Source organism: Neoarius graeffei, chromosome 10 (genome assembly GCF_027579695.1).
Source record: "Neoarius graeffei isolate fNeoGra1 chromosome 10, fNeoGra1.pri, whole genome shotgun sequence".
Taxonomy (NCBI): domain Eukaryota; kingdom Metazoa; phylum Chordata; class Actinopteri; order Siluriformes; family Ariidae; genus Neoarius; species Neoarius graeffei.
The window spans coordinates 20,151,460-20,170,033 of NC_083578.1; the positions used below are offsets into that span (position 1 = coordinate 20,151,460).

General features: G+C 41.5%; 1 protein-coding gene across 8 annotated transcripts in view; it reads right to left on the reverse strand.

Annotated features, from left to right (window-relative positions):
* prdm16 (PR domain containing 16) overlaps nucleotides 1–18,574 on the reverse strand; it is a 225,842-nt gene that overhangs the window by 100,056 nt on the left and 107,212 nt on the right. For all 8 annotated transcript variants that reach the window (XM_060931494.1, XM_060931486.1, XM_060931487.1 and 5 more), the window contains one exon: nucleotides 13,896–13,946. In XM_060931494.1, the coding sequence (XP_060787477.1) occupies nucleotides 13,896–13,946 (51 nt within the window). The remainder of the gene's footprint in view (nucleotides 1–13,895; nucleotides 13,947–18,574) is intronic.

Here is an 18,574-nt window from a genome sequence, read left to right on the forward strand (position 1 = left end):
GAAAGATTGTGAAAGAAAGGGCGCGAGTGTGAGAGCAGTGCATGAAAGCTAATATTTTGCCCTTTCAGCAGTCTTCCATTTCCCTTCTCGCCTCTTCCTCTCATCCCTCGATCTCTCCCTCTCTCCCTCTTTCCATCTTTCCTCATCTCACTCTCCCACTTGAATTCCAGTGTAGCAGTGGGGTGTGTGCAGCCATACACATGCCACAATGGACAACTCCATACACTCTCTCTCTCTCTCTCTCTCTCTCTCTCTCTCTCTCTCTCTCTCTCTCTCTCTCATGCTTACACACTGGCCTTTCCATGCACACACTGTACCCAAGCATCTGGAACTGGGAATGCTAAGAAGATCATGCATAATGACAGCATTCTATCCATTGAAGGACAGTTCCCACAGAGAGGGCAGAAAGGCATGTTTGTTTTCTGCTCTTGTCAAAAAAAAAAAGACATACGCTAAGACAGGACCGGGTTGAAAAACGCTGGATCATGTGTATTCAGAAGTAAAGGAAAGCGGAAGGAAGCAGTATCAGATTAATTGAAAAGGTAAAAGCTTAGAAAGTGGAAATTTTCAGGTTTGTTTTATTTTTACCCACATCCTCTCTCATTGCTAATAATTAATATACATAGATTTTTACACTACCTGAGATTCATTTTATTATATGCTCACTACATGGGGTATAATACAACTAAAATAAATAAATAAATATGAAACATATTTTGTTTCTGAACGTTTATTTGTTTACCACATAATTTTATACAGTATATGTTCCATATGTTATTTCATAGTTTTGATGTCTTCAGTATTGTCCTACAATGTAGAAAAGTAAAAATACTGGGACAAAAAAACCCTATGCGTAAATGAGTGTTTTACTGGAAAATATACCACTCGTACTTTTCATACACGATACATCCGGGAAATGGAAAACCAAAAACCGTGACATAAATCTCTCCATGTCACTTGTGAGGAAATTGATGAATTGTTTTGATAAATTTGGGTACTTTTTTGTGAATGTGTCTATATAATAAAAAGAAAATCACACGCTGGCTTGAAGATATGAAGCTTATTTTCTCATGTTGAAAAACTCGTATTTTTCATACAAAATACATTACAGATCTGAGTGACATATTTTCCGATATTTCCCTCCGATGACGTCACTCCCAGTGTTTTTGCCCACTGACTTGACGCGCGTTGTTAAAATGGCAAACTGGTTTAAAATGAAAATTCTTTTGATTAACTTGCGTGGTTTTTTTTTGGGTTTTTTTTGTGGATGTGTCCAAATAATATAAATAACACTACACAGTGCCATGAAAATATGACGTTTATCTTCTCATGTTAATAATATTTTTGCCCATTCTCTTTGCTCACTTGTGAATACGTATAATTCAACACTTGATGATAAATTTCATATCTTCAGGCAACTGTGTTATATCCTCTCTCTATATATCAACCCCAAAATTAGAAAAAGTTGGGTATTCAGTGGTATGTTGAAATTGAAATTAAAACTGAAAACAATGATTTGTAAATAATCTTTGACCCGTATTGCACTCAAAACAATACAACGACACATTATTTGATACCGGATGTATTTTTTTTAAATCAATACTTTTGTTTCTTGCAACATATTTCAAAAACATTGGGACATTTACAACCCCGATTCCAAAAAAGTTGGGACAAAGTACAAATTGGAAATAAAAACAGAATGCAATGATGTGGAAGTTTCAAAATTCCATATTTTATTCAGAATAGAATATAGATGACATATCAAATGTTTAAACTGAGAAAATGTATCATTTAAAGAGAAAAATGAGGGGATTTTAAATTTCATGACAACACCACATCTCAAAAAAGTTGGGACAAGGCCATGTTTACCACTGTGAGACATCCCCTTTTCTCTTTACAACAGTCTGTAAACGTCTGGGGACTGAGGAGACAAGTTGCTCAAGTTTAGGGATAGGAATGTTAACCCATTCTTGTCTAATGTAGGATTCTAGTTCCTCAACTGTCTTAGGTCTTTTTTGTCGTATCTTCCGTTTTATGATGCGCCAAATGTTTTCTATGGGTGAAAGATCTGGACTGCAGGCTGGCCAGTTCAGTACCCGGACCCTTCTTCTATGCAGCCATGATGCTGTAATTGATGCAGTATGTGGTTTGGCATTGTCATGTTGGAAAATGCAAGGTCTTCCCTGAAAGAGACGTCGTCTGGATGGGAGCATATGTTGCTCTAGAACTTGGGTGGCCAACCCGCGGCTCGCGAGCCGCATGCGGCTCTTTGCCCGGTGTCATGCGGCTCTTACATTCATATCGAAGTTTGTGTTTGTGGTTTTTTTTATGTGCGTGTGCGCTTTGCTTGAGTTCAGTATGGTATTTTCGTCAAATACATCTTCGCTTTGCTTGGGTATATTACGGTATTTTCAGGTCATGTCAAATGCGCATGTGCGTGAGATAATCGCTAAGTTTTTGGGCAAGGTATATCTTGTGTCAAGTAGCCTCTCAAAATGGCAATGAAAAAATGCACAGCAAAACGAAAATATGAAGACGAACATAGGACATTTTTAACAGAGTGGGAGAGTTTATACTTTTTTGTTGAACGTAATGGCAAGCCATTCTGCCTTATATGTCAGTCGTCATTAGCTCATTTCAAAGCTTCCCGCCACCCTGAATAAGCAAGGAGCCAGATATGCAACACTAATTGAAAACCTGCACGAAAGCTTTGTAACCCGGTTCCATGATATACAACTGAAAAGGCCACAGGTTACGTTCCTCGTCGACCCATTCAATGTGGAGATGGACTGTTTGAAAGCCCTGCTTGATGAGGCTGCGGTTGAGTTGGAGATGATCGATCTTCGTGAGGAAGACCAACTGAAACCTGTTTTGAGGGAAGGCACCATTGAGTTTTGGAAAAGTGTGCCATTGGAAAAATACCCGAATGTGAAACAGGCTGCGCTTAAGATACTGTCAATGTTTGGGTCAACATACGTCTGCGAGTCTGTGTTCTCTACCATGAAACACGTGAAGTCAAAGCATCGTTCTGTTCTGACTGAAACCCATGTGAAAGAACTGCTTCGAGTGGCAACGACGGAATACAAGCCAGATTTGAAGAGGATTGTTCAAGGCAAGGAATGTCAGAAGTCCCACTAAGCAACATGCATAGTAAGTGCACACAATATTGATTGCTGTAAATGACTGGCCTGTGGTATTAGTACTGACTGAAGGAGTAAATTTCTCTCATGTTGGCGTGTGACATTTACTATTAATCTGGCTGAGCAGAGGTGCGTGCTTGAGTATGTGCGTCTGTGAGGGAGAGAGAGAGCGAGGGGGGTCACATGTATGGTACACATGTGTGGTCATGTGTATGGTGTGGCTTTTTTTTGGTAATGCCATGAGTCCCACTAAGCAGCATGCATAGTAAGTGCACACAATGTTCATTGTTAAAAATGACTGGCCTCAGCCTGTGGTCTTAGTACTGTAGGAGTAAATATGTTGGTGTGTAACATTTACTATTAATCTGGCTGAGCAGAGGTGTGTGTGTGTGAGAGAGAGAGGAAGGGATGGGTGATGTTCGTGTGCCCATGTGTATGATGTGGCTCTTTGCGGTAATACAGTAAAAAATGTGGCTCTTGGTCTCCAACTGGTTGGCCACCCCTGCTCTAGAACCTGGATATACCTTTCAGCATTGATGGTGTCTTTCCAGATGTGTAAGCTGCCCATGCCACACGCACTAATGCAACCCCATACCATCAGAGATGCAGGCTTCTGAACTGAGCGCTGATAACAACTTGGGTCGTCCTTCTCCTCTTTAGTCCGAATGACACGGCGTCCCTGATTTCCATAAAGAACTTCAAATTTTGATTCGTCTGACCACAGAGCAGTTTTCCACTTTGCCACAGTCCATTTTAAATGAGCCTTGGCCCAGAGAAGACGTCTGCGCTTCTGGAACATGTTTAGATACGGCTTCTTCTTTGAACTATAGAGTTTTAGCTAGCAACGGCGGATGGCACGGTGAATTGTGTTCACAGATAATGTTCTCTGGAAATATTCCTGAGCCCATTTTGTGATTTCCAATACAGAAGCATGCCTGTATGTGATGCAGTGCCGTCTAAGGGCCTGAAGATCATGGGCACCCAGTATGGTTTTCCGGCCTTGACCCTTACACACAGAGATTCTTCCAGATTCTCTGAATCTTTTGATGATATTATGCACTGTAGATGATGATATGTTCAAACTCTTTGCAATTTTACACTGTCGAACTCCTTTCTGATATTGCTCCACTATTTGTCGGTGCAGAATTAGGGGGATTGGTGATCCTCTTCCCATCTTTACTTCTGAGAGTCGCTGCCACTCCAAGATGCTCTTTTTATACCCAGTCATGTTAATGACCTATTGCCAATTGACCTAATGAGTTGCAATTTGGTCCTCCAGCTGTTCCTTTTTTTGTACCCTTAACTTTTCCAGCTCTTATTGCCCCTGTCCCAACTTTTTTGAGATGTGTTGCTGTCATGAAATTTCAAATGAGCCAATATTTGGCATGAAATTTCAGAATGTCTCACTTTCGACATTTGATATGTTGTCTATGTTCTATTGTGAATATAATATCAGTTTTTGAGATTTGTAAATTATTGCATTCCGTTTTTATTTACAATTTGTACTTTGTCCCAACTTTTTTGGAATCAGGGTTGTACCATTTTATAATGTTGCCATTTCCTTCTCACAACACTTAGAAGATGTTCAGGGACTGAAGACACCAAATGATGAAGTGTTTCCGGTGTGATTTTGTCCCATTCTTCCTGCAAACAGGTCTTAAGGTGTGCAAAGGTACAGAGTCATTTTTGTCATATTTTTCATTTCAAAATTTGCCTCCCATTCTCTATTGGGGACAGAGGGGACAGGCACCCTCTTCTTCCATAGCCATGCCTTTGTAATGTGCAGAATGTGGTTTTGCATTGTCTTGTTGAAATCTTTCTGAAAAAGATGTCATATTGAAGGTAGCATGTGTTGCTCCAAAATCTCAATCTACTTTTCTGCATTAATGCTGCCATCAGAGAGTAAGTTACCTTTGCCAAGGACACTAACACAACCCCATATTATGACACACCCTGGCTTTTGGACTTGTTGCTAGTAACAGTCTGGATGGCCTTGTTCATCTTTCATCCGGAGCACACAGTGTCCATTTCTCCAAAACATACCTGAAATACTGATCTGTCTGTTGACAAGACACATTTCCACTGTGTGATGGTCCATCCCAGATGCCTCTGAGCCCAGAGAAGTCAACTGCACGTCTGGACACAGTTAACATCAGGCATCCTTTTGCACAGTAAAGTTTTATTTACTCTATACTGTAGTGCTTGTCAAAGGTTGGCCAAAGTAATCCTGAGCCCATGTGGTTATATCAGCTATAGACGAATGATGGTTGTTCATGAAGTCCCATCTGAGGAATCGGAGGTGTTCAGCTTAGGCTTGCGCCCTTGCCCTTTCAGCACCAAAATTCCTCCAGCTTCCTTGAATCTTTTTAAAGATATTATGCATCATAGAGGGTGAAATATCCAAATTCCTTCCTATATTTCTTTGAGGCATGGGCGTCACCACCATTGAATGTGAAGGGGACATGTCCCCTTCACATTTCATAATTCTTTGTTTGGATCCCCTCCCCCCAACCAACACACATTTAACATAAAATATTAGTTCACCCAGCACCATTTCTATTGCTTCGTGAAAAAATCCATTCCACTCGATCGACAAGAGAATACACATACCACTGAAAACCCACTCCAGGTTTTCTGGGCGTTACCTACAACAACTCACCGCACGCAAGTGAATCTCAGCACAAGCAGAGAAATTTTGGTGCAGCTGCTCGAAAGTGGAGGAGGTGACGTCAGCCCCACTGCCACCTCACAATGTCTAGCTTTTGCTAAAACCTTATTCTTTTGTTTATATGCCCTCAAAATTAGAAATTGTGGTGGCACCAATGTAAGAAGGAATTATATCTATAAATCTATTTGTTATACTAATCTGTAAATGTTACTGTAGTACCACCATTGCATGTAGGTTGACAAAACTGCACTTGTTCATTGTGTGAAGTTCTCTTTTATGCGTCATTGCTTGACACAGTGTAATTTTGTGTTATGAAGACTGCATGATGCCGTGTCATTTTTGTTATGAGCATCACTAAATCGGAAAAAAGTAAAATGCACCCACTAAAGTCACTGTTGGTGGTGAACAAAATTGCACCTGTTCATTGTGTGAAGTTATTTTTTATGTGTCACCGTTGCTTGACACAGTGTGATTTTGTGTTATGAAGTTTGCATGATGCCATGTCATGCCTGTTCATTGTGTGAAATTGTGAATATTCTTATTTTTAAACATACAGTTGAGTGTCACTATTGCTCGGCACAGTGGCATGTTGTATTACATCTAAAACTAAATTAAAAAAGGAAACACAAAATAAGTAAAATGCACCAATAAAGTCATTGTTGGTGATAAATTGTGTCACATTCATCTCATTATCTTAGGCGTAGCGGTGGGTTTAAAAACAGGCTGATGAATATATGAACTAGTTGAATGAGGACTTATTGTTGAGTCTCTAAAATAGTCATTGAATTAAGTGACTTTTCTGGGAAAATTAGGTGTTTAACAGCCTGTTAAAAATATACCAGAATGCAGGAAATGGCATCTAATTAATTAAAAATTTTCTGGGGGAGGACCCCACACCCCCCGCCAGTGTGGCCCCCCACATTAAAAATGCTTCTGATGCCCCTGTTTTGAGGAACATTGTTTTTAAGCATTTTGATAAATTCCTCACGTATTTGTTAACAAACTGGAGATCCTTGGCTCATCCTTTGCTCCTCAAAGACTAGACCTTCCCTGGATAGTGATATTATAGCGTATCATGATTATAATTACCTGTTAGCACCACCTGTTTCAAATTACATCAATATTTAATTGTTTCACCTCATTACTAGCCTGTTCCAACTTTTTTTGGAATATGCTGCAGGCATGAAATGCAGGAATGGATGGATAGTAGCAAATGAAATGAAGTTGACCAGACAAAACATGAAATATCTTGAGTTCATACTGTCTGCAATGAAATGCAAGTCAAAGTATATTTAGAAATCACTGCTTTCTTTTTTTATTTGCTTTTTCCATACCCAACTTGGATCGATCGATCTATCTATCTATCTATCTATCTATCTATCTATCTATCTATCTATCTATCTATCTATCTATCTATCTATCTATCTATTTTCAAAAAACGATAAAATTTCTCAGTTTCAACATTTGATATGTTGCCTTTGTACGATTTTCAGTGAAATATACGGTTTCCATGATTTGCAAATCTTCACATTCTGTTTTTATTTGTTTTACACAGTATCCCAACTTTTTTGGAATTGGGGTTGTATATTATACAACCCCCCCCCCCCCCCCCCACACACACACACACCCATGCACACACACAGTGCCCTCCATAATTATTAGCACCTCTTGTTTCTAAAAAAGGGTTAGAAAATAATCCATCTTTTGGTGAAGTCGCTTCATCTCACACTGAAAAAATGAGAAAAATCCAAACCTTTAACTGAAATAAATGTATTCAAAGAAAAACAAATCCTTCATCAATACACAATTATTTTCAACAAAAAGACATCTGCCACTGTTATTGGCACCCCTGCATTTAATACTTTGTACACCCTCCATTTTCCTGAAGCATGTCTCCCATCTAAATTGTACATTTTTTAGTTGATTGGAGTGTGTAGGAACTTTCAAACTGTAATCAATCTCATCTCATTATCTGTAGCTGCTTTATCCTGTTCTACAGGGTCGCAGGCAAGCTGGAGCTTATCCCAGCTGACTACGGGCAAAAGGCGGGGTACACCCTGGACAAGTCGCCAGGTCATCACAGACTGTAATCCATGACTTCCTGATTTAACTGAGGAACAAATATGAGATGACACAGAGGCCAAATTCCTTTAGTCATCCATCAACATGGGAAAGATAAGAGAATCCACAAAGCAAATGAAGGAGAAGTTGTGTTGACCTTCATAAGTCAGGGAATGGTTATTAAAAAAAGCTACACTCTGAAAAATGCTCATCTCTACTGTTAGAACAATAATAATAATAATAATAATAATAATAATAATAATAATAATAATAAGTGTTGCCAGGCAAAACAAACCTTGCCCGGTAGCACTTATGATGAATATGAAGGAAGATATTGCAAAAAAAAAGGTACCCTATGGGTACATGTGGCCACTGCTTATAAATAAAATTGTTTTCTGATACTATGCCCATACAGTAAATATAGCATATACATATTTACTCTATGAAGCAGTAGCCACAAAAATGAAGCGTAATCTAAAAATGAACAATTTAAAAATCACAGAAGTAAAATATACCAAGTGTCTGTACTTTATATTATCCTACCCTTACCTGTTACAGTTTTCGAAACTGAAACCTCCAAACCGAGGCTGACATACACACGCTGTCGCCATGACCCAAACTCTTATTGCCCGGAAACGGCCCGACGCTAGAGCTCAGTGGAACGCACTTTCCCTCTGTAATAAGCATAAACATGTCTGAAAGCGATTTCTTTAGTCTAGTCCATTTATTCTGAATGGTGAACCGAATTGTATACACTCACTGGCCATTTTAATCGGAACACATGTATGCACATGCGCAGTGTGCGACTGTTACACTCTTATAGCACGATGACATAGTGGCTAGTGCCTCTATATGAGGCAGTAGCCACAACAAAAACAATTTTGACCTTTTTGGTGACCTTGATCTGATGACCCTCAAAATGTTGGAGGTGCTATTTGAGACCAATGCCCATCTATCCTGAAAGTTTTATGAAGACTGATCCAGGCGTTTTCCCATAATATCGTTAACAAAAAAACAAAGAAACCCAACCGAAAACAATACCTTGCCCCCTAGTGAACTCCGTCCCAGGCAAGTTAATAATAATAATAATAATAATAATAATAATAATAATCTCATCTCATTATCTCTAGCCGCTTTATCCTGTTCTACAGGGTCGCAGGCAAGCTGGAGCCTATCCCAGCTGACTACGGGCGAAAGGCGGGGTACACCCTGGACAAGTCGCCAGGTCATCACAGGGCTGAGACATAGACACAGACAACCATTCACACTCACATTCACACCTACGGTCAATTTAGAGTCACCAGTTAACCTAACCTGCATGTCTTTGGACTGTGGGGGAAACCGGAGCACCCGGAGGAAACCCATGCGGACACGGGGAGAACATGCAAACTCCACACAGAAAGGCCCTCGCCGGCCCCGGGGCTCGAACCCGGACCTTCTTGCTGTGAGGCGACAGCGCTAACCACTACACCACCGTGCCGCCCCATAATAATAATAATAATAATAATAAAAGTGGACACCAACTGGAACTGTTACAAACTTGCCTGGAAGGGAACCCAAGCTTATTTTGCCCCCACGTACAGTGAGGAGGATAATATGAGAGGGGGAAAAAACATCCCCAAGAATCACTGCTGATGAATTAGAAGTAAAAATAAAATATCTGGGTTTCCAAGTCTCCAAAACCACCATCAGATGCCACCTCCATGCCAACAAACTATTTGGAAGGTATGCCAGAAAAAAAAAAGCTTCTTCTGTCAGTTCATCACAGACATAAACACAAAATTAAAGTTTGTTAAATGCAACTACAACTTTGACTGGAACCATGTTCTTTGGTCTGATGTAACAAAAATGGAACTTTTTGGCCATAAATCCTCAAGGTGGGCTTGGCATAAAAAGAAGGATGGCTATAATGAAAAGAACCTTATCACAACTGTAAAATACGGTGGAAGTTCTGTGATGTTGTGGGGCTGCTTTTCCTCCAAAGGCCCTGGAAACCTTGTGTGGTACATGACATCATGGGCTCCATGAAATACCAGGACATTTTAAATCAAAATCTGGCTGCCTCTGCCAGGAAACTAAAACTGGGTCGTCACTGGATCTTCCAGCAGGAGAGGGATCCAAAGCATATGTCCAAATCAACACAAAAATGGTTAATGGAGCACAGAATCAAGCTTCTGCCCTGGCCATCTCAGTCCCCTGACCTGAACTCCACTGAAAACCTGTGGGATGAACTGAAGAGGAGAGTGCACAAGAGAGGGCCGAGGACCCTGGATGATCCGGAGAGATTCTATAAAGAGGAATGATCTCAGATGCCCTGCTCTGTATCTCCGACCTTATAAAATGTTATAGGAGAAGACTCAGTGCTGTTTTACTGCCAAAAGGAAGTTGTACAAAGTATTAAATGCAGGGGTGCCAATAATTGTGGCACTTTGGTTTTTGTTGAAAATAATTATTTTTTGATGAGGGATTTGTTTTTCTATGAATAAATTTATTTCAATTAAAGTTTGGAATATATATATATATATATATATATATATATATATATATATATATATATATATATATATATATATATATATACACTGTATATATAATTTTTTTTTTGAATACTGAAATTCAATCTGAGAGCTCTTGTGGGTGTCTGACTCAGTGACTGAGTGCCCCCTCAAGTAAGTGTGTGTGTGTGTGTGTGTGTGTACACAATGCACTTCAGCAAGCTCCAGAGGAAAAAGCAGATTGTCAGTTAGAGTGTAACTGAGCCAGGAGAAGAAAGAAAGGATATTATCATTAAGTCATCTCCTAGTCCTACTAAAAAAAACCACAAATATTATTTCTACAGAGGCCTCCTCCCCTCTTGGTGACAGAAAAAGCCAACGACATCCAATTGCTGAGTGTTTTTTGACAGTCTGCTGCTGAAGCGCATAAAAAGGCTTTCCGTTTTAATTGAACAGGCATGTTGTTCACTGGAGTCACATTCCTGAACACACACACACACACACACACACACACACACACACACCACACACACACACACACAAAGATCCTCGACTGACAGTTAAAATGAGGGGCTTTTGAAAAAAAAGGAAAAAAAACCTAAATTAAGAACCTAATTGACTTTGGAATCTTGTCAGTTCTTCTCAGAATTTGTTTTACTCATTCCTTCAAGACATGTTTCTTAATTATAACCATGTCCTGGTCATTTGTTATTGGACAGACGATGAACAGAAATTTCTGGAAGAAATGTTTTTCTCAGACTGTCCTCTTTCTTCCCACCTCTCTTAGAGCAGTGTGTGTGTGTGTGTGTGTGTGTGTGTGTGTGTGTGTGTGTGTGTGTGTGTGTGTGTGTTGGGTGGTCAGTATCCTGAGCCCTCTGCATTCTTCGGTTCATGCCGCTGCCCCAGGGGCAGCCTGGCCTGGCGTATAATTGCCCTCTGCTACAGATAGTTACCAGCCTTCCCCCTGTCCCTCTCCTCCTCTTCTTTCCCCTGTTTATTCTCCTCTGATTTCAGCCTCCTCTGGGTCATCATTCATCAACGGGGCCCCCCTGGGCCCTGGGGACCGAATTGGGAGGCCCCTGTTTCTATCCCTTCCATAACCTGAGGCCATTTCTGATGGCCCTGCATTACGAGTGGGTGAAAATGCAGAAGGGAAGAAAAATGCCATGCGACTGGGGGTGGGTGGGGTGTTGCACGCTAGTGATTATTGTATCCAGATAATCATTTCAAACAAATTATCATAATTATCAATCAATCATCACATTTGGAGCGAGCTGCCCGCAGGTCAGAAAAGCGCTCGTCCTGACCTGTAATGTGTTTCTGGGGCATAATAAGCCCATCATAAATTTGACGGATCGTTAGAGTTGGAATCTTTACAGGAGGGAAATTTTCCTGGCTTGATAAAGCAAACATTAAAGGTCTATTTACCCATCTGGTGACCCTCTCTGCTTATACTGCTGACCCAAGTCCAGCTTGTCTAACCACTCCCCCTATGTTCTGCTCCTTTTGTTTCTTATCGGAGGGAAAAGAAAGTGTTAAAGCTATGACCTGACCCTGTGCAAACGAACTTAACAAAAGGAGGCAGCCTTAACATGAAAGGCAAAGCTTCATCACCATGCTCTCACATCCAGGAATGTCGAAGATGCATATTATTTGACGCTAGCTTTTTTGTAAATACAAACATTACAAGATAAGATAGCAGTGGTCATTTTTCTAACCTAAAGAAAAGGACTCGTGGCAGTAAGGGCCAGAAAGACATTAACGTGATCTCTGGGTGCTTGTCAAAAGAGTCATTAATCTCTTTCCCATTAAAGCATCACAGGCTTGCTTTAGGCCCTTCACATTTATAAGACAGTCCAAATGGTGTAAATGTTTTAATTTTGAGTCAGGCCAGACGCAGGACAATGCTGCAGGGGATCTGCCCGGGCTTCTTTTTGGATCAGTTCTAAATGCAATTACAAGCCATTGATTTTCTATAATGAATTTATGTCGCTCAGTGTTATCATTGCCAGATCACTGTGAGCTTACATGTTTGTAAGACCCCCCCCCCCCCCCCCCCCCCCACACACACACACACACAAAAACCCCACAGATACAGATGCACACATGCACACACACACTCACACTCGTTGGACAAAGTGTGAGCAGTCAGATTACATCTGGCGGCTTCGGGGAAGCTGAAATATTAGTGTGTGTGAGAGTGGAAAGGGGGTGCATGAATACCCAGGCGATCATGGGCAATAAGGCAGATCCTATCTCCCACCGCCGTCGATAGGCATCTCCAGCCGCGAGTCTGGAAACTGTTTGTGTTTGGAGAAGGAGGATAAATAAATGAAAGAAGAGCTGAGCCTCTATCCCCTCATCCCTCTCACCTTCCCTTTCTCCCTATATCTATCCCATCCTGTGGGATTGCGGCTAAGAAGGCTTTTCAGCTCGGGAAATAAAACCGCCTCTTTGGCTTGTTGTCTTTAGGAGGGTCAGGAGTGTATTATTGAAAGAGAAAAGAGAGATGATGATATTATAGATAATGTGGCATGGATGATTTTAATGGAGGAGCGTTCCGGATTGACAAACATGCACAAATTACACACCAGTGTTATTAGCGTTATTATTAATGTTGTTCTTTTTAAAAAAACAAAAAAAACGCCAATTACACTTCACCATCTAAGTTTACTTTTTTAATTATTTTTAAGCACCTGTTAATGAGTCATAATGATTATTATGGATAATTTGAATGAAAGGGGAAAAAGCGACAAATATGCTATGCATGCCACAACATGATGACATGATGCAGTGTCAAATTAAACAATCGTGGATTCTTTACCTCATCATTAATGCCTTTCTGATAGAATAAAAGCCTCAAAGGGAGAGATTTTAAAACATTACAAAATACGTCCCCGTGTTTTCCGAAAGCGTTATGCCTGGTGAGAGTCATTAACTATAGCCACACACTTCAGCTGGCTCTTAGGTGGTTTTCACATGAGACTCATGCTGATTCTCCGAGCAGGTGTCTTGCCATTGTTCTTTCATGCTCCATTGCTTTTACACTTGAACTCCTTTCTTCTACTCCCGACCACCACCTCGACCTTCTCACACAGGCCATAAAAGAAACGAAGCTTGCCACCCCTACAATAAATTTATCACCTCTTAAACCTAACCCTTAGCCTTTGGTGGAACATGTCTTGGAATCAGTATATACAGTAAAGAGAGATTCTCTGTTTATCTCCAAAGTAAAATCTATCCAGTGAGGTTAAAAAAAAAAAAAGGAGTCTGAAATGTGATTTTAAGTTCAGAAGTTTGGGAGAAATAAACAATGTCAGGTACGTTCATGTTTTCTGACAGATGTTTAAATCGAAATTATGACTGCATTCACAAGACTTTTTTTTTTTTACTTGATAGCTTTCATTTTAGTGTTATCGGTGATGAGGGTAAATAAGACTCCCATGCTTGTGAACCTTGGGCATCTACAGTTTGAGTGTGTGATGATCAGTGATTTTGTTCTTCAGAGCACAGACACACACTGAGGCCTACCTTTCTGATGCAGCTATCCTGAGACGATACTTCGTGATCATTCAGCATTTGCTGTAGAGGAAAAGAAAAAAGAGTATTAAACCCCAAGTCAGTTTAAAATCACATGTGTAATACTAAACTAACACAAGGACAGGACATGAGTATTAATATTAATATATGAATAAGGACATCAATTCACGTTGGGTTTTTTTTTTAGCTGTCTTTTTAATAGCCATATAGCAGGGGCTGAAACTTGATGAGCAGAAAGCATAAAGCGTCCACTGAGTGATGAGACAGGAGTCCATCGTTTGACCCCTGCACCCCCCCACTGACGGGCACACGCAGGCTGAAGCCCCCTCTTTGTGTTACTGAAATGAAAGGCTCATAGATTTGACATTAACTCACGGGAGCAGGAAATTTTGCTCAGCGCAGACAGTTGGAGGAGGAGATGTGGTATTAGGGGGCTTCAGGAATATTTATCTAGAGAGGCACGCACCAGAATACAGCCAGTGTCTTTTCAAGCCACGGCTCAGATGAGAGCCGAGTCTGTTCCAGGTTTCAGGAGATAATGGGAGCTCGTGTGAGTTCACCACTCTCTGTGTGCCGTTCATTCATTCGTGGGCAGGGGAGGAGAGGAAGAGGGCTGCGCTCTGGGATTATTGGGCTGTGTTGCAGGAGTATACTGATCTCCACCATCCGAAAGCCACCTCCTTTTCCTGTCTCATCTTCTGAATGGAAGGTGTGTGAGGCTGACGAGGGGCTCCATGACCAAACATGTGCTTCTGTATTGAACTTGACACGGGCACATTTCATAGTGCTCACTTACACAAAAAGCAATTCTGCGGGATCCAGGAGCTTTCTGCCGCACTGAGAGATGTTTATCGTTCTGTTTTGAAAGTGCTATATTTGAAGATGCGCACAAAGAAAATGCTATTTTCAATTATACAGCCAAGTTACAGTCAGGACACATGAGCACAAAAGGGTCTTAATGGTGACGGCTTTCATATAATGTCTGTTTTTTTATATCATGATTATTTGTGTTTAATACTTTCCCATCGGGGCGGCACGGTGGTGTAGTGGTTAGCGCTGTCGCCTCACAATAAGAAGGTCCTGGGTTCGAGCCCCGTGGCCGGCGAGGGCCTTTCTGTGCGGAGTTTGCATGTTCTTCCCCGTGTCCGCGTGGGTTTCCTCCGGGTGCTCTGGTTTCCACCCACAGTCCAAAGACATGCAGGTTAGGTTAACTGGTGACTCTAAATTGACCGTAGGTGTGAATGTGAGTGTGAATGGTTGTCTGTGTCTATGTGTCAGCCCTGTGATGACCTGGCGACTTGTCCAGGGTGTACCCTGCCTTTCGCCCTTAGTCAGCTGGGATAGGCTCCAGCTTGCCTGCGACCCTGTAGAAGGATAAAGCGGCTAGAGATAATGAGATGAGATGAGACTTTCCCATCGGTGGTCTTCTGATTTAATCTCATTCGCTCAAATGCCATTTTTAACCTACATTCATAATACTGTCTGATTTTTGTGCCATAATTTTGTAACTGTTGTTTAGCAAGGAGCGTGTATATGATTATACAAGATCCAGCTTTTGAGTTAATTTGTTGAAATTTTCATAATTGTATCACGGGATTGGCTGTTGATCATTTTGTGTGTGTGTGTGTGTGTGTGTGTGTGTGCGCGCGCGCATGTCTGATGAGAAGCACTGCATTTTTGTGGGAGCTAACCATTATACAACCTCTTATTTTTTTTTGTCTTTCACACAAAGAATATGTTGCACTGTAAAAGACATGACTGTCGAGCTGGTTCAAACACACGTCAGCACAACACCATTGGTTCCCTCGATTCATCTGAATGTGTTCTGGCAGCGTGCTGAAATGCAATTCCAATTGGGAAGGAGGCCCTAAAAATGAGCGTGCAACCCATTTGGGTAATAAAAATGTGCAAAAGGATGTGGGGATGAAAAAGAGCATTTAAACCCCGTGAAAAGTGAAGGAAAACAAACAAACAGGAAAAAAAAATACGTAATACGCTCCCAGCACCCCTTTATCAGCATTTGATTGGCAGCGCTGCACACTGCCCAAAAGCTGTGGTTCCCTAAATGAGCCTGTCACTGTATCCAAGCCAACCAAGTGGAAGCAATTACATCACAAATACTCAAACAAGTCTACTTAAACTACTTACATACATAATTCAATCCTGTAGCCATGTCAGAGCCACACCAGACCAAAACGGCGTTACGGTGCCGGTGCATTCGAATGACACATTTTACACAAGCATGGTGTAGAATCCAAAGCAAGTAACTGCAGCTACTTTTTTTTTTAAAGTCTACTCTTTGCTTCATCTCTGCACCACAGCACATGTGCAAGCGATTCTTGTGGTGCACACTCACAGACCCACACACTGGAACACACACTTAGTCACGCAGATACACACAGACACATGCTTGCTGCGTGTTTATAAATGTGTGTAGTGTAATTACACTGCAGTCTGAGGCAGCGAGAGAGAGAGAGAGAGAGAGAGAGAGAGAGAGAGAGAGAGAGAGATGGCATAGACTGACCCTCACCTGGATTGTGTGTATGTGTTCACCCTAGGAAAATAATCACTATTATTAATATTAATTATATTATAAAATATATATCAGGTGCATAAGAAACCACAATGTAGTGGTTAGCACTGTCGCCTCACAGCAAGAAGGCCAGGGTTCGAGCCCCATGGCCGGTGAGGGCCTTTCTGTGCGGAGTTTACATGTTCTCCCCGCATCCACGTGGGTTTCCTCTGGGTGCTCCGGTTTCCCCCACAGTCCAAAGACATGCAGGTTAGGTTAACTGGTGACTCTAAATTGACCGTAGGTGTGAATGTGAGTGTGAATGGTTGTCTGTGTCTATGTGTCGGCCCTGTGATGACCTGGCGACTTGTCCAGGGTGTACCCCGCCTTTCGCCCGTAGTCAGCTGGGATAGGCTCCAGCTTGCCTGCGACCCTGTAGGACAGGATAAAGCGGCTAGAGATAATGAGATGAGATGAGATATCAGGTGCATAAGAAACCATAATGTAGTGGTTAGCACTGTCGCCTCACAGCAAGAAGGTCAGGGTTCGAGCCCTATGGCCGGCGAGGGCCTTTCTGTGCAGAGTTTGCATGTTCTCCACGCGTCCACGTGGGTTTCCTCCGGGTGCTCCGGTTTCCCCCACAGTCCAAAGACATGCAGGTTAGGTTAACTGGTGACTCTAAATTGACCGTAGGTGTGAATGTGAGTGTGAATGGTTGTCTGTGTCTATGTGTCAGCCCTGTGATGACCTGGCGACTTGTCCAGGGTGCACCCCACCTTTCGCCCGTAGTCAGCCGGGATAGGCTCCAGCTTGCCTGCAACCCTGTAGAACAGGATAAAGCGGCTACAGATAATGAGATGAGATGAGAAGAAACCACAAAATGCTTTATTGATGTCTTCCAAATTGAAATCAATTCCGCCTTCAATATTTGACGCTGTTCCCTGTCATTAGGATGAGAAACCTTTATATATGCATTAAATTATTTTGCCCAATGACATGAAACTTAAAATAATTGAAAAAGAATTTTGTAAAATCCTACACATATAGCAACTAGGTACTATTTTCAAAAGTGTGTGTGTGTGTGTGTGTGTGTGTGTGTGTGTGTGTGTGTGTGTGTGTGTGTGTGTGTGTGTGTGAGTATGAGAGAGAGAGAGAGAGAGAGAGAGAGAGAGAGAGAGAGAGAGAGAGAGAATTCTTGGCCAACACTCAGCTGGTTAAATGGCTTACCATCAGAGAGTGATAGCCATATGTGTGGGTGTATGTCAAGTAAATAAATAATGTATTAATTAGATGGTCGGAAAGTATGATTCGCCACTAGTGTTGGTATGATTTATGGCATGTCAGAATCATTTCAAAGTGGCTCTTCTGACTTTTTTTTTTTTTTTTTGCTTACTTTTTGTGACAGGACAATTTGTGCCAACTCTGGGGGGAATTGTGATGTTTTTTTCTAAACAGACGTAACATGCACAATTGGATGTCTAAGAAGCGTCTCGCTACGTTTGCTTACACAAGCTTGTCAGGGCTTCTTATGAAAATGAAAAGGCCGTGAAGCTCTGTGATTAGCGTGTCAGGCTGACAGTGCTCGACAGTGTCCGAAAACAGAGGCGCTGCGGTGGACGGCTTTGAAAATAAATACGGGGTAAATGATTCAGCCCAAATGGCTGAACCTAATTAGCACCAATGTATGTGTATGTAAGAGAGAGAGAGAGAGAGAGAGAGAGAGAGAGAGAGAGAGAGAGAAGGCGGAGTAAATGTGTTCACTGTTAGGGGAAAAAAATCACTGTTATTAACATTATAAGTACACCTTCATGAGCACACCTTCATTTCCTTCAACTCTATTCATACTGACAAACAGTGAAGACCAACAGACAAAAGAAAACAACCTCACCCCTCAAACACACACACACACACACACACACACACACACGCACCAGCGAAGCTTTTCCAACCCAGCCATCCAGCTGTCTTAACAGACACACAACAGGCAAAGAAAACACCCCTTCATTGTACATAATAGGTTTTCTTCAACTTTTCCCTCTTTAGCCGAACACAAGTGACAGGGAGAGTGCTGAGGAAAAGACAGCCTCAATCAAGCCAGTGACAACGCTGCCTTGTCACAGCTTAATTTTATTCTAATTGCAATTAGTGAAGAGCTGTG